The sequence below is a fragment of the Aspergillus candidus genome, assembly GCF_002847045.1.
Source record: "Aspergillus candidus strain CBS 102.13 unplaced genomic scaffold BDW47scaffold_40, whole genome shotgun sequence".
NCBI lineage: Eukaryota > Fungi > Ascomycota > Eurotiomycetes > Eurotiales > Aspergillaceae > Aspergillus > Aspergillus candidus.
In genome coordinates, this window is record NW_020194045.1 from 141786 (window position 1) to 155078 (window position 13293).

At 54.8% G+C, this 13293-nt stretch overlaps 6 protein-coding genes across 6 annotated transcripts; 2 read left to right on the forward strand and 4 right to left on the reverse strand.

The window, feature by feature from the left end:
* Positions 1 to 962: 962 nt before the first annotated feature.
* Positions 963 to 3879, forward strand: BDW47DRAFT_127693 (Zn(II)2Cys6 transcription factor; the record flags this gene model as incomplete). Its single annotated transcript, XM_024816754.1, has 6 exons — positions 963 to 1114; positions 1184 to 1631; positions 1691 to 1771; positions 1821 to 2431; positions 2481 to 2669; positions 2721 to 3879. The coding sequence occupies 6 exons, from the start codon at positions 963 to 965 to the stop codon at positions 3877 to 3879; spliced, it is 2640 nt and encodes an 879-aa protein (XP_024669964.1).
* A 440-nt stretch (positions 3880 to 4319) lies between these two features.
* On the forward strand, positions 4320 to 6112 carry BDW47DRAFT_133190 (uncharacterized protein). Its single transcript, XM_024817774.1, has one exon. It carries the CDS (start codon positions 4360 to 4362, stop codon positions 6001 to 6003), a length of 1644 nt encoding a protein of 547 aa, XP_024669965.1. The 5' UTR covers positions 4320 to 4359; the 3' UTR covers positions 6004 to 6112.
* Positions 6113 to 6375: 263 nt separating this feature from the next.
* Positions 6376 to 6794, reverse strand: BDW47DRAFT_57665 (uncharacterized protein). The gene has a single exon (XM_024819351.1). It carries the CDS (start codon positions 6705 to 6707, stop codon positions 6417 to 6419), a length of 291 nt encoding a protein of 96 aa, XP_024669966.1. The 5' UTR covers positions 6708 to 6794; the 3' UTR covers positions 6376 to 6416.
* BDW47DRAFT_57684 (purine and uridine phosphorylase) lies at positions 6795 to 10027 on the reverse strand. The gene is made up of 3 exons (XM_024819352.1): positions 8948 to 10027; positions 8847 to 8887; positions 6795 to 8799 (listed from the first exon to the last, which is right to left on the reverse strand). Exons 1-3 carry the CDS (start codon positions 9885 to 9887, stop codon positions 6883 to 6885), a joined length of 2898 nt encoding a protein of 965 aa, XP_024669967.1. The 5' UTR covers positions 9888 to 10027; the 3' UTR covers positions 6795 to 6882.
* A 109-nt stretch (positions 10028 to 10136) lies between these two features.
* On the reverse strand, positions 10137 to 11173 carry BDW47DRAFT_119153 (alpha-ketoglutarate-dependent dioxygenase AlkB family protein; the record flags this gene model as incomplete). The annotated part of the gene is made up of 2 exons (XM_024815316.1): positions 10137 to 10181; positions 10244 to 11173. 2 exons carry the CDS (start codon positions 11171 to 11173, stop codon positions 10137 to 10139), a joined length of 975 nt encoding a protein of 324 aa, XP_024669968.1.
* A 193-nt stretch (positions 11174 to 11366) lies between these two features.
* Positions 11367 to 13288, reverse strand: BDW47DRAFT_119154 (DUF4238 domain-containing protein; the record flags this gene model as incomplete). Its single annotated transcript, XM_024815317.1, has 4 exons — positions 11367 to 11434; positions 11564 to 11842; positions 11896 to 12954; positions 13006 to 13288. The coding sequence occupies 4 exons, from the start codon at positions 13286 to 13288 to the stop codon at positions 11367 to 11369; spliced, it is 1689 nt and encodes a 562-aa protein (XP_024669969.1).
* Positions 13289 to 13293: the final 5 nt, after the last annotated feature.

Genomic DNA, 13293 nt, shown 5'->3' on the forward strand with positions numbered 1-13293 from the left:
CTTGGCCGTCTCGCTGCGCGTTCAGCCCGACCAGTGGCCCGCCACCCGTCAGGCCTTCTGGGCCTACTGGGACCAGCAGATCGCCTCGATAGAAGTCAACGACCATGCTAAACACGTCGCCCACGACCTGCTGTACAACACGGGGTTGCCCATCCACCTGCGCGTTCTGATGCCTTGGGTGCGCCTGATGACGGGTGAGATGCTACCCGCGCGCATCCGCGAGGCATACGGAATCAAGACCACCAAGCATCGCCAGCGCGGCTACCGGTGGACGATGAGTCTCGTCCGTAACACGTACCCGGCCCTGCCCAAGTTCGTCCGCACGTATCCTAAGAAATACTATCTCAATGATATGCGCAAAAGGCTGCGAAAGGCCCAGATGCTGAATTAGGAAGGGTTTGCGAGTGTACTAGTGTGGATTATAGTTTAATTACCCTGGTTATATCAGATAATGTGATTGGATGATTTCTGTCCGAAATATGGTGTAGTCTCCGTCTGTTAAAGAACCAGTCGATCACAGCCGAGTTGCCGCGGGACCAACAGCTCCTTCTCCACCGCGGGGTATGTCGATCTTGACCTTGTTCTACGACCAGGATCGGATCCTAGTCTCATCCTGGTCTTGTTCTCGTCTTTTCCTCATGGGATACCGTTGTCGTCTGGTATCACCTGGTATCACAGTGGGAGCCACAGCGGGGAAGCAGGCGTTAGGGCTAGACCGATCACATCATCTGGGGCCCCAGAATCAGACTCCAGAATCAGACTTCATGAATCAGTCTTCATGCCGATCACTACTCCACAGATTCTGCTCACCTGGCCTGTATCGGATGCAAAACGATGACGATCCGTCTGGTCTGAGTGCTGGTCCGTGCAGTCGCTTTCTTCTGTCTCCCCCTTCCCCTGCTTTTGCTTTGTCCTGTCCCATCCCTCGCATTCCCTCGACTGGCGATTGACCCCAAGGCAACATGCTCCGTCGCACAAGAAGAGCCCCCAAGGCATGCTCCTGGTGCCATCATCGGAAGGTGCGCTGCGATGCTTCCATCCGGGGCTGTCCCTGCACGCGCTGTCGCCAGGATGGACGACCTGAATGCATTCTGCGGGGCAAGTTACCCCGGAAGTATGTTATCCAAAACATCCTGAATCAAATATGACCATACAAGTAGAAGTGTCTGACTGATCGCCCAAGCTTCGCCGGCTTCGCTACCCAAAACGACCACAACCTCCGCGCAACTCAGATCGACCCTCTCTCCGCCAAAGCCCCCCTGGATCCCTCCCTCCGCGCCCTCATCCCAGACGACGTTGACCTGTCCCCCTCCGCCGCGTCCGTCGCCCCATCCGCAGACCCTCTTCCCCCAGGCCATGTCGCATTCACATCCTACCCCTTTGTCGAGTTCCGCGGCGTGGGGCTCCTCCCGCGCGAAGACCTCGCTTTTATCGCCTCCAAGGCGTGTCTGAGTGTACCGGATAAGACGGTCATCGACGACTTCGTTCGCCAGTATTTTCTGCACATTCATCCGTCTATGCCGGTGCTAGATGAAGCGGCGTTTTGGGATATGTATCTTCATCCAGGGGAGGATGTCGACGGGCGCGTGTCGTTGTTTGTTTTTCAGGCGTTACTGTTTGTCAGCTGTGCGGTGTGTCTTCCTCTCTCTTCATTTACTTGTCTTCTAATGAGTAGGGCTGACGGAAGTAGCATGTTCCGTTGGAGACCCTCCTGCAGTGCGGCTTCAAAGATAAGCGCGATGCTCGGAACAGCTTCTACCGACGCGCCAAGGTACCCTCCCCTCTCCACCCAGGTGGCATATGAGACTTACAGACGACAGTATTTATTCGATCTCAGCGGCGAAGACCGCCCCTACGCCAAAGCCCAGGGCTGCATTATTCTATCACACCACACCTCAGGCGAGGAACCCCAAGCCGCCAGTCTGTGGCTCACTCGTGCCATCCAGAACGCCATGACCATCGGGTGCAAGCCCGGCCCCTGCGAAGACGTCGAGGACTCGCTGAAGAAGCGTCTCTGGTGGTCCATCATCCTGCGCGACCGCAGTCTCTGTTTGGGACTGCGCCGCCGCGGCCAGGTCACCTCCCTGGAATTTGGCATGGCGGCTGAACCGCTCGACGAGGAGGACTTTGCCGATGAGATTCGTCGCTCCCAGGTCTATGAACCGGATACCAAGCGCATGCTTGTCAAAGTTCTGCAGGAGCAGTGTCGTCTGAGTGTGTTGCTCACGGAGATGGTCTCGTTCGTGTTTGCCTCCCACGGCCTGGCAGCTCCTATCATGGGCCTCGAGCAGTTCCATCATGAACTTGCGCGCATCGCACGTATTCAGAGGCTGCTGGCACATTGGGAGTCTTGTTCCCAGCTGCAGGAACTGCTCACCGGGGTACCGGACCCGGTAACGCAGATGACCAACTTTGCCTATATGTTTTATCAGTATGTTTCTTTCACCAGCTTCTGTTCTACCAACGAGCTAATGGATTAGCACTGCACGCATCGACCTCGCCCACTACGAGACTCTTCTCATCGAAAACCACATTCTGCTAGCAGGGACAAACTACATCCATCATCTCTGGCAGATCGGCGCGACTCTCTACGACGCCATGAACCAGTTGACGGCAGTGATGGAGTACTTCAGCCGAGAAGGGCGTGCTCAGAATTTGCCTCTCAGCGTGTATGTTCCAAAGTAAAAAGAGCTACACATGGTATAAAGCTAACGAGTTAGTCTTGCCTACGTCGCCATGCCTCTCGTTCTCACTGCAATTGACCTCAAACTCTCCCCCACTTCCTCCGAACTCGACACCCGTCGTCGTCGTCTCGACGCCCTCGGCGCCATCATCCGCCACTCCGGCCGCGTCTACGACGTCACTGACATGGTCAGCGCCGGAACTAACCACATCCTCCAGCTCGCCTACATGACCTCCCAGCACTTGTTCCTCCGCTGGGACGACGAACCGCCCACCCCGCGCGTCCGCAGCGGCCAGTCCACCAGTCCGAACTCCACAGACGGAACAGCTGCAGCAGAATCAACACCAACGAATACAGCCCCACGAGCAGGAGGAGCCATTCATCTAGTCGAGAAAGACGCCCTTCCCACGCCGCCCCCATTCCCCAGCGCCCGCCGGGCCGCCTCCTGGCACGAGGCCTTCCTGCGCCATCCCCGCGCCTACCTCCTCATCTCTACCTCCGTCGACTACAGCCTATCCGTCGGGCGTCTGCCATACGACTCTGCCCTTCCAGAGTTAGTTCGATGCATTCCACCTATCGGAATTGGCATCCGTCTCCCATGGACTATGCCAGCCCCGTCCACTCCCATTTCCCCGCGCAGAGCCAAACAGAAGCGACAGTTGGCGTTGAGAGAGCGCATTCACAGTGTCTCTTCTTCTGCGTCGTCTGTCCCTTTGGACGGATACAGGCAGATAGAGGCGGATAACAGTCCGGCCGGAGCGGATACCCTCCGCACCGTATCCGATGAGGCTGAGGACGCGTCCCACCCGCTCATCCTAGGCTTAACTGTAGATGATACGAGCTACGATTCCCCTCCTCCTTTCCCTTCACCTCTGCGCCAGGAGCAGGAGCAGGAGCAGGAGCAGCAACAGCTGCAGCAGCAGGGAAATGACGAGACCGTCAACCTTGACTACCTCTATCTAGACAATATGTGTGACCCTTCTTCGCCTGATAAGGGATTAGAGGGGGATGAAAATCTCTTTGGGGGGAGTGCACAGTTCATGCACCAGCAGCAGCAACAACAACAGGAACAGAATCACCCGCGTAATGAGCAAGGGCAGTTCGAACAGACTGTCGCGGGATTCGATCCGCTAATCAGTTCGTTCGTGCAGGAGCTTTTTGGTGAGCAGGGTGGCCCGGGGATGGTGATTGGGTAACTTAGCTGTATGCAGATATAGTATGCGTATATGAATGCGACTGCAGGTTAGGAACGGCTGTTCTTCCGAGATGCTTGTAGTCGACTGTATTTTCCCAGCCGAGAACCGATTCACTTCATTCTCAAGTATGCGCAATGGTTTTGGTCTATCTTATCTCAGCCACTGCACCAGATACCGAATGGCATGTTTGTTGGGCTTGGGATGACTCGCATCCCAGCATACTATGTTTTATAACTCATTCCAGTATAATATTATCGTATAATATATGTCATCTTACAAAATGCAACTCCGCACATGTCACCGAGATCCGTCGGCACGGGGACCCATCCACCCCAGTGAACCAAGCCAGCCACCATGTCGATCACCCCGCATTCGCGATCATAGCACCACATGGAGGGTGGTGTGGAGAGAGAGACAGTAAAAGAAAGAGTCATTGAAAACGATAATGCACCCCACAGAAACAACACCAATTATGCCAAAATGCGTCTCGCTGTGCTTATTCTCCCCGCCCTAGTGCTCACCACCTGGGCGGAGCCCCGTCTCGATCGAGAGAAGGTCGTGAAAGCCTCCGAGGGCGTGCAGGACATTGCCAGGCTGTTCTTGTCCAAACACCCAGCTCTACGAGATTATTTTCTTGCTCAGAATAAGGCTCCCCATGAAAAACGAAACCCAGCCTTTGAGATCCCCCCCGGCACGTCGGCCAACCCCATCGAGAATATCGGGAACTTGCTGAGGGGTATTACGGGGCTCCTGTCACCGACATTTCTCCGCGATGTAGAAGATAGCGTGCATGCGCTGGGCAAGCTGGCGGAACAGCCGTCACCGGATCAGACGAAGAAGCTCGTGCGATTGGCGTCGCGCTTGAAGGATCAGGGCTTGGTGGATGATGCGATGACGCTGCTGGATAATGCATCGAACCTGCTTACCCCGGATTTTGTGGATACCGTCGTCGATCTGGTGAAGAATGTGGGTCCGCTCGTTACAAACGCCAATGTCGATCGGATTAAGAAACTGCTGCACAACGCAGGCTTGTTGCTCACGCCACAGTTTAATGATGATACGCGTCTGCTGCTTCATAATGTGGAGAAGGCTCTTCCGGTGGAGCACATAGCTGCGTTGAAGGTTGTGTTGGCTGGAGCCAATGATCTGCTCGATCAGGGAGGCGTGGACCGGCTACAGGAGCTGTTGAAAAATGGGAAGGAGCTGCTGACTCCGGAGATGAGCAAGAGTATTCATGAACTGATTAGGAATGCTGGTTTGCTGGCGACGTCGGAAACGTTAGACGCCGTCGACAATCTGCTGCATGCCGCGTCACAGCTGCTAACTGCCGATATGGCCAAGAAGGTATCGGCTGTCATGGACGGCGTGGACGACTTCAACCTCGATCTATTGCAGCGCGTGCCGGGTATGCTCGACAATGCGGCGGATTTGCTGACGCCAGACGGGGTCCGACAGATCAGTGGCTTGCTATCTAATGCTGGAGTCCTGGTGGATAGTAACGCGCTGGAGAAGGTCGGCCCATTGCTCCAGAACGGTGCTAGCCTTCTCACGCCGAACATGACGGACGATATCAAAAAGCTGATTGCTATCGCTGGCGAGGCTGATATTAAGAGCATGCTGAATCAAGCCCTGCCCATGCTAGATGTGGCCGCGCGATTACTCGAGAAAGACTCCGTGAAAGAAATCCATAGTCTTTTAAAGAATGGAGGCCAGCTGCTCACTCCGGATGGGGTGCATATTATCCGCGGAATGATCGACACGCTCTCGTCGGGCGTCACACCACGGCTGCTCGAGCAGGTGCAGGATCTACTGGCTACCGCCCAGCGGCTGCTGACGTCGGAGATGACAGACCATATCAGGGATCTGATTGGAAACGTTTCTGTGGCGCTGCCACCACAGACCCTGCAGAGAATTCCGTCGCTGCTAGGTAATGTGGGCGACCTTCTCACTGAACAACGCGTTGAAGATATCACTGGATTGGTGGACAACGTATCTCCAGTTGTTACGCCCGAGTTGATGGACCGTGTGCAGGGACTGTTGAGTAACGGGGCGAAACTGCTAACCGAGGAACGGGTGGAAAAGATGGGGGTGTTAATAGGGCACGCTTCCAAGGTAAGTCTATAGTATATCTGGACGATGTCAATACTGACAGTATTAGCTGGTTGGACAACTCATCGAGCTCCTGCGTACCGTCCCGTATATCAAGATCGAGATTCCGGATGTTGGGGGCCTGATGAAGAGAGAGGAGCTTTACGACATCGTGGCGAAGGGAATGAATCATCTAGAGACGTATTCAAGGAGTAGCTAGTGATTTTAATGATATAAAGCAATCGTTTTCATGAAGCATTGTCTATGAAAATTTAGCGGCTTGTCCAATGATGAGCCGATTCAATTGCGATTGACTTTATTTATCTGGATTCAAGCGATCCTATGATAAAACTAACAAGAAACCAGCCGGGATACCCAGCTTGAATGACCAGGTTTGTACAATTCGTTCATATGTATATGGATGCCTCTGAGATAGGCAAATATATGCCCTAAAGCTTAATGATATAAAATAGCGTGTCGGGTTTCATTAGACCCATAGTGAAAAACAGCAGTATGATCTCAAGTGAATCCTGGAATGGACTTGCTGCTTGCCAGATTGTAATCAAACTACGGCCCCGCAATAGATTCCGGGTTTTGTGAAAATTTTTTGCAACGCGTAATAGTGAGGCAACGTACACCTGGCCCATGCTTTGGTGTGAGAAGCCGCTATTAGCGAATTTCCGGACAACAATGCCACATATGTCGTTGAGAAACTCGATATGCTGGCAGCTATCGGCCATGTGAGTGCATTACACACCTGGCTGTACTTGATGCCTGTCTCAGGATACCTTCGATGTTTCCGTCGACCAAACGTAGAAACGCTCTTCACGTCGACCAGATTCAATCACCAGCACTTTAACAGCTCAACCCATCACAGCCGCCTTTGAAGTGAAAAGCTAACCGCTTGCGAGGTTATCAATGCATCGTCACTTGGATGACTGGTAAGTGCGATTTCCTGCCGCAGACCTTTTCCAACGATACTGTTTCCGGCTCCGGGGCCGGTAGAGCCCTCACCGTGCGCCCCCTGTTCGACCGCGGAATCCGCCACAAAGGCTCCCAGAGAAGAAATGAGGTCCGGAGAGACTGCGTCAGTCGTTGTACTATCCGCTTCTCCACGCCTTCGGTCCGGCCCATTTCCACATTCCGGCAACACGCGTCCAGCCAGCCCGGGCAACTAGGAACAGAGACATACCGCCGATACACGGCGTCGATGATGAGCTCCGCCTCCTGCAGCTGCAACAACCCCCGTGCGTATGCTTCAGTGACGAATCGGGCAGCCAGTTCGGGCTGGCTGAAAGTTGAGAAGGCAAACGCGGATCGCTTGCCGTCTACCGTCGCGAAGGGGTTCGCACCTGCGTAGAGAAAGACACGAGGAAGACTGCGATGGCCGGTCTCCACGACCGAGTACAGCGACTGATCCAGCGCTTCCTGCAGCCTTCCTAGCCGATTCTCAATGCTCTTTTGCGTGGTGGAGCTGAGAATTAACTCGACAGCGGTAGAGTTTCCAACCACGGCAGCAGCACGGAGAGGAAAGTCCAACGGCCCAGCCTGGAAAAACGGGTCGGCCCCTGCTTGAAGAAGCACGTCGACCACGCTGTCCGACCCAGAGAGAATTGCCGCAGTGAGTGGTGTGCCCAGCGGACCCCATGTTTCATTCATGTTAAACGTAGGGATCTTCTGTAGGCGCAGCAGTCGTTGCATAACCGCGGGTAAATTGCCTTCCAGCGCCTCATCGTACAACAGATTGTCTTCCTGAATAAAAACCTTCTTGAAGTGGCTGATTTCCTCGATCTCTCGCTCACGGAGCTCCATGCCCCTCGGGCTGATTTCAACCTCGATAATCGGATATTCTTCTTCGCTAGACTCGTCATCACTCGCCGGTGCGTCTTCAGGTGGTGGTCTTGAAAGTCGGTGCGGATTGCCGCTACTGTCTATGCTGGATGCCCCTGTACTGTGGGGAACAATCACTTGGAAATCCCCCGTTGCGCCGCCCATGTTCACGGACAATGTATTACGGTTCGCCAATAAGTCGTGTTGCAGTCTTCTTTGGCCATCTTCGTAGGACGCATATAGTCCGACTAGGCAATCGGTCGGAGGGTCAATAGCGCGGGGCACCCCTAAGAGACCGTCACTCAGTAAGGATGGGATGTCCGCAATTTCAGTCGCTGTCAGTTTCCTCTGCTCCTGTTGGGCGCACAGCGCGAACAGACCACAGTTGGGGCATGTTATAAAAGACCGGAACCTCTTCACCCGGCACCGACAGGATGTGCACACTTGGTCCTCTAATCGCAAGTAAGAAATGACAACGGACATATGTAGCTTTCGTCCATGTTGAATCTCATTTGCCCAGTTATTTGGGCCCAGACGCTTGAATCGCTTCTCCGATGTGTCGCAATAGACAATAATAAACTCCCCTGATCGCACTTTCTCCAAGCCATACCGTTCCCCGGTGTCGAAGAAGGGCAGTAGAATCACCGCGAGGTCGTACCAGTCCATGGGGATCGGAAGGTGGAGCTCTCGGCCGAGGAAATCGGCGATGATGATCTTGCTCGTAATTGCCCTCGGAATCGTCCACAGCGATGCGATATAGAGGACTAACTGATAGAGGATGTACGAGGCCTGGGGTTTTTGGGGGGCAGAAACCCTCTGCCATACCTCGGTCAGGGGTCCAACGGTCGTGGTCTCATGATTTTTTTTTAGCCCATGTAGTCTTGGTGTTATAGTCTCGTCCTCCACGGTTACATTTGGATCGTGAGCGGGTAGTCTAGAAGACGGTGTTCGGCACATCGAGAGGCGCTTGTCCAGTGCATGGTCTGAAAGCCGCCAAAAGGGACATGCGAACAGGATTAGCTCACCTCAAAGACGGCCAAGGAGACAACCTTACCATCTGTTGACACGCGTGACTGGGGTAGGTGGACGACTGAATCTTGAATCAGCTGGGCTTCTACGTTTTCGAGATGATAACATGTTTTGATCGTACGTTTCTGTACCGGTTCAGCCCAGTTTCCTTTAGAAGGGATCCTCCCTAATATGGTTTTGGCGTATGCAGCAGCCATAGCCGCGGCGTAAGGCTGCCATTCGCTATTTTTATGTTCGTCCCCGTAGTCGCACACTCCCCGGATAACGGCCACCGGGATCTGGTTCATGATCCCCGCCGCCTCCATCTCCACCCCGATGATCTGGTGCCGCTCGCGCATCTGCCGTGCCGCTACCCCGTTCTTGACCAGCTTGTCCCCGGAGCCGATCGAACCGTACCAGACGCGAGTTCGCCCCGAGCGTGGTCTGAGGGGGCGAACGACCGAGCGACCGTCGGCATGATAGCAGCCCCGATGCTGTCCGGGATCGCGAAAATTACCAGTCGCGTGTTTTCGGTGCATCATGCGCTCGTAGTGTTCACGGAATGAGGGTTCCGAATACGGTTCCTCGGCCTTCAGAGAGCCAATAGCTGACCGCAGGAGTGTCTTCGTCTGCGCCAACACATGCCCCGAGCGCAGTAGCTGGAAGTCGTCTCCCCTCGTTTCCTTTCCCAGGCCGTATGGGATCACCGCCGGTCGATCGTCGCACGACAGGGCCACGAGCACATCCCCCAGTCGAACATCCCGTGGTGGGTTTTGGGACAAATCAGGGAACCCGGCAGCGACACCAACCAGGAGACCAAATCGGAGGTTGGGAAAGAAGGCCTTGACCTGACCGGCGAGAGCGGCTGCGGTGCTGGTACCGTACTCCTGCCCTGCGGGGAAACTTGTTATCACCACATTATACCCCGCAATATCTCCAGCGCGAAAAACATGGTCATCGCCGGGACCCAGGGGGAAGTGACCATCATGGAGGTGATCGAGCATGGCGACCGCAGCCTGGGCCTCGATCTCGAGCGGGGCAAACCAAATCACGGAGTAGAGGTAGGGATCCAACGTTGTCATCGTGAGTCTCAAGAGACATAGCCCATGATCACCATCAGATGTGCAGGAGGCAGCAATAGATGAGAGAGGTGAAGAAGAGAAGAAGAAAAGACAAAGAGGAGGAAGAGCAAGGAAGAGGTCTCACGAGAGACACAGCCTCGTATCACGTGGCATCTACGCTTAAAGCATCACATCCAGTCCATCTACGCCGACGTCGATCATCGACGGCAACCGTGATCTAATATAAGAGCCAACTCGGTGGTTCGACAACTAGTTGATGCACTTCATTTTTCGATCCATGTTCAGCATGGTCGGCTATGCACCTTGTGCGTTTCCTCTTCTGATGTCTTCCCCTCAGCCTCTCTTCCATCTGGCACCATCTCTCCCTTCGCCGAACACCACCGGTACATCTCTCCCTGACCAACATTATACCGATAATAATTATTCGTCCCCTCGGGAATCACCGCCCGCCGCAAGGTGATGTTGATTCTCCCCTGTCGACCCGTCGATCCCCTCCGCTTCGGCAGCCCGTGCAGCCAATGCGCCTGGGTCTCACCCTGCATGATGACCATGTCACCGGACGCCATGGCGAATTTCATCGGTGGTGGGATCTTTCCTGCGCTCCCCGGGGGGGCGGACTTGCGTTTGAGGAAAAAATCACGCGTCCCGCCGAGCGACAGCGATGCGATAATGGGCTGCGCGCCGAGGAACCGCTCGTCGTCGGAGTGGTACGCAATGCTATCATCCCCCGTGGCGTAGTAGTTAACGAGAATGAAGTTGTAGTGTCCCCGGCGGTTGGTGGCCGCTTCGACGCACTGACGGAGGGCGTCGAGGCAGGGGGGGATCGGTCGTGGTGGGACCCTGTACTTATTTTCCGGGGCGGGCTGGTTCGACGCCGAGTCGAGCAAAGTGGTCGACTCCCATTCAGTGGCAAATCGCGACGTACTGTCTACCCCAAAGACGGTTGTGTACCGTGGGGTCTTGACCTCTGTGGAGAGGCCGCCGCGGTTGATGGTGTAGCAGACGCGGTAGAAGGGGAGTTCCCGTCGGAGGAAGTGGAACAGTTGGCGTGACAGTGGGGGCGGCACGAATGGAGTAAAGTAAAGGAGGTCCAGGTGTGGTTGGCTCGCGATGTGTTTGCCTTCCGGGCTATCTCTGTTGACCAGGGGTGTGGAGATACTAGAGGGGAGGTCGCGGATAGCAAAGGGGTAGGTAGGATGGTGGGTGACCGAACATTTTTCGGCCAGTTCCTGCTTGGGCTTCTTAGATGGGATGGGCTGAAAGAATGTATTGATTCGTTTAGACATTGTGAGTTGGTCGGGGACAGATGCTAGAGCTATCTTTTGTAGATATAGAATGATCTCAGGGTCAATACCTGATCAATCCGATCGAGGATCGATCGGTGATGTCATCGAAGCTCCACTTTCATCAGCTACTGATTGGCAAAGGGCTTGGAGTACAAAGAATCAATTAAACTAATCAATGAAGGACAGATTGATGTCAAGTCAGCGCAGAAAGATACATCCCACGCACTAGGTCCTCGCTCCGTTCGGGATCTCGTGCCAGCACTTTTTAAGTCAGTCCCATTCGGCGGGAAATCTTCATAGTGTGAACCACTACAGTGGTAGTGAACAAATCGACAAAATCGAAAATAGGTAGAACAGAAAAAAGAGACACATGAGAAGATGACAACTCACATTCGACAAACCCATTCTCGACCCCCTCCAGCTCCAACGGCGCCAGCTGAATCCGAAAATCGGTCGGGGAATATTTCGGCAAGTTCCGACTGACCTTTAGATACAGCCAGACCCTCCATGGCGCCATTCCGATGAAGAATTCCTGCAGATTCCGCCGAACGCAGTTCTTCTGTGACAGCGACAAGGGCGAAAACCGCAGGATACGGTCGGTTTTGATCCGCAGCAGCAATAGAAGGCCCGCTTGTTTGAGATCTTCGAGAAAGTCCAAGGGCGTAGCATCTATGATACGCGATTATCAGCACGCTCCTTCGCCACAAATATGGTGCATTTACCTGGTCTCAGCATGCGATATCCACCAGGCAGGCGTGTGTCGTCAGTGACGTTCTTCATGAGCTCGATCCCGACCATTCCCGCCACATACGCGGACATGTGCATCTCACGGGGTGAAGGTTTTCGGAGCGTGTACTTGGCCTTCTCTGTCATACCCAGGCCCCGGGCAATCCTCTCCAGCGCTAATATGTGCAGTCTGCGCTGGTCGAGCGGGTGATCAATGGCTGTCTTGAGCCCCGGTCGCCTGTCTAGCAAATAGGCTTTGAGGCTGGCCCGCAGCGCGTCCGGTGCGTGGTATACAATGGAGCTCACCGCGTGCGACTCTTCCAAGAACAGCGTGTTGATCAGGTCGACGTGTTTGCGCGACAGCTTGAAGCACTCGAAGTAAAACCGGTGATCGGCACATGCTTTCCATTCGGCCGCGTCGGGGACCCCCTGAGCGCTATACGAGTTGGCGCACCGACGCACAGGGAGGTCATCCAGTATCGAGCCCGCCCGTTCGGGATTCTGATGCAGGCTCCGGATATACGCGCCGAGGCACGCCGAGTCCGCCGATGGCTCTGAATCCCCTGCGGACAGCATGTTGCTTCGCAGGATGATGAGCAATCGCGGCGCCACAGGCGCAAACATGTGCCATTCCGTGTATAGGCCCGGGACAATCTTGCCGGTGCGAGCGTCGAAGCCGCAGTCCGACGGCCCTTCATACACTCCATAGGAGTTCTCCGTCAGGAGGAACTCAAGCTGAGGGGACTCTGGCTCGCAGAATGTCAGGAAGAAGGACTGGACGTGGGCCACGAACATCATCGCGTCGTCGGGATACACGTGGTTGGAGATGGTCCGGCGCCACTGTCCGCCGGCGTCCATATCCAGCTCGAGCAAGCCGCGAAGGTTGGAAAACCACACATCGCGCGGTCGCGAGAATTTCTTATTCTTCATGTATATCACCATGCGATGTTTGTCGTCTTCGTTGTAGTCTTCCAGACGATCGTGATCGTATCGTTGGAACATGCGGGAGTTGCGATACTTCATCAAAAAGAGAAACTTACGCAGCGTGTCTCGCTCTAGTCGCGTCAGCGTGAGTCGCTGGTTTCGGTTGAAGACGTCGCATGCACGCCGTAGAATACTGCTGGCGTCATTCTCGAGACGCGAGAGCTTCTCCTCCAGGTGGTTGGGGTTGTTTTCGAAGCCGGGGTCGCGGTACATATCCACCAGAGCGTACTCCCGCGACACCGGGCGCTGCGTGAGAATCCCTCGCGTCAAGTCAACCTTGTTGACCAGGAAATCTCGACGACGCCGAGTCTTCCTGCTTGAGGGTCCTGCTGGGGGCTGCTCATCGGCGGCAAACTTGCGCAGGATAAATCGGGGGATGAAGTGGTGGCGTTGGGGTACAGACATGATGG

Bases quoted from the DNA above. Each gene is read 5' to 3' on its own strand.
- BDW47DRAFT_57684 (XM_024819352.1), bottom strand. From the start codon at position 9,887: ATGACAACGTTGGATCCCTACCTCTACTCCGTGATTTGGTTTGCCCCG. The intron at 8,888-8,947 runs GTACGATCAAAA...TTCAAGATTCAG, and splicing joins GGCTGAACCGGTACAGAAAC to TCGTCCACCTACCCCAGTCA. The intron at 8,800-8,846 runs GTTGTCTCCTTG...CTGTTCGCATGT, and splicing joins GCGTGTCAACAGATGGTAAG to CCCTTTTGGCGGCTTTCAGA.
- BDW47DRAFT_57665 (XM_024819351.1), bottom strand. From the start codon at position 6,707: ATGGCCGATAGCTGCCAGCATATCGAGTTTCTCAACGACATATGTGGC.
- BDW47DRAFT_133190 (XM_024817774.1), top strand. From the start codon at position 4,360: ATGCGTCTCGCTGTGCTTATTCTCCCCGCCCTAGTGCTCACCACCTGG.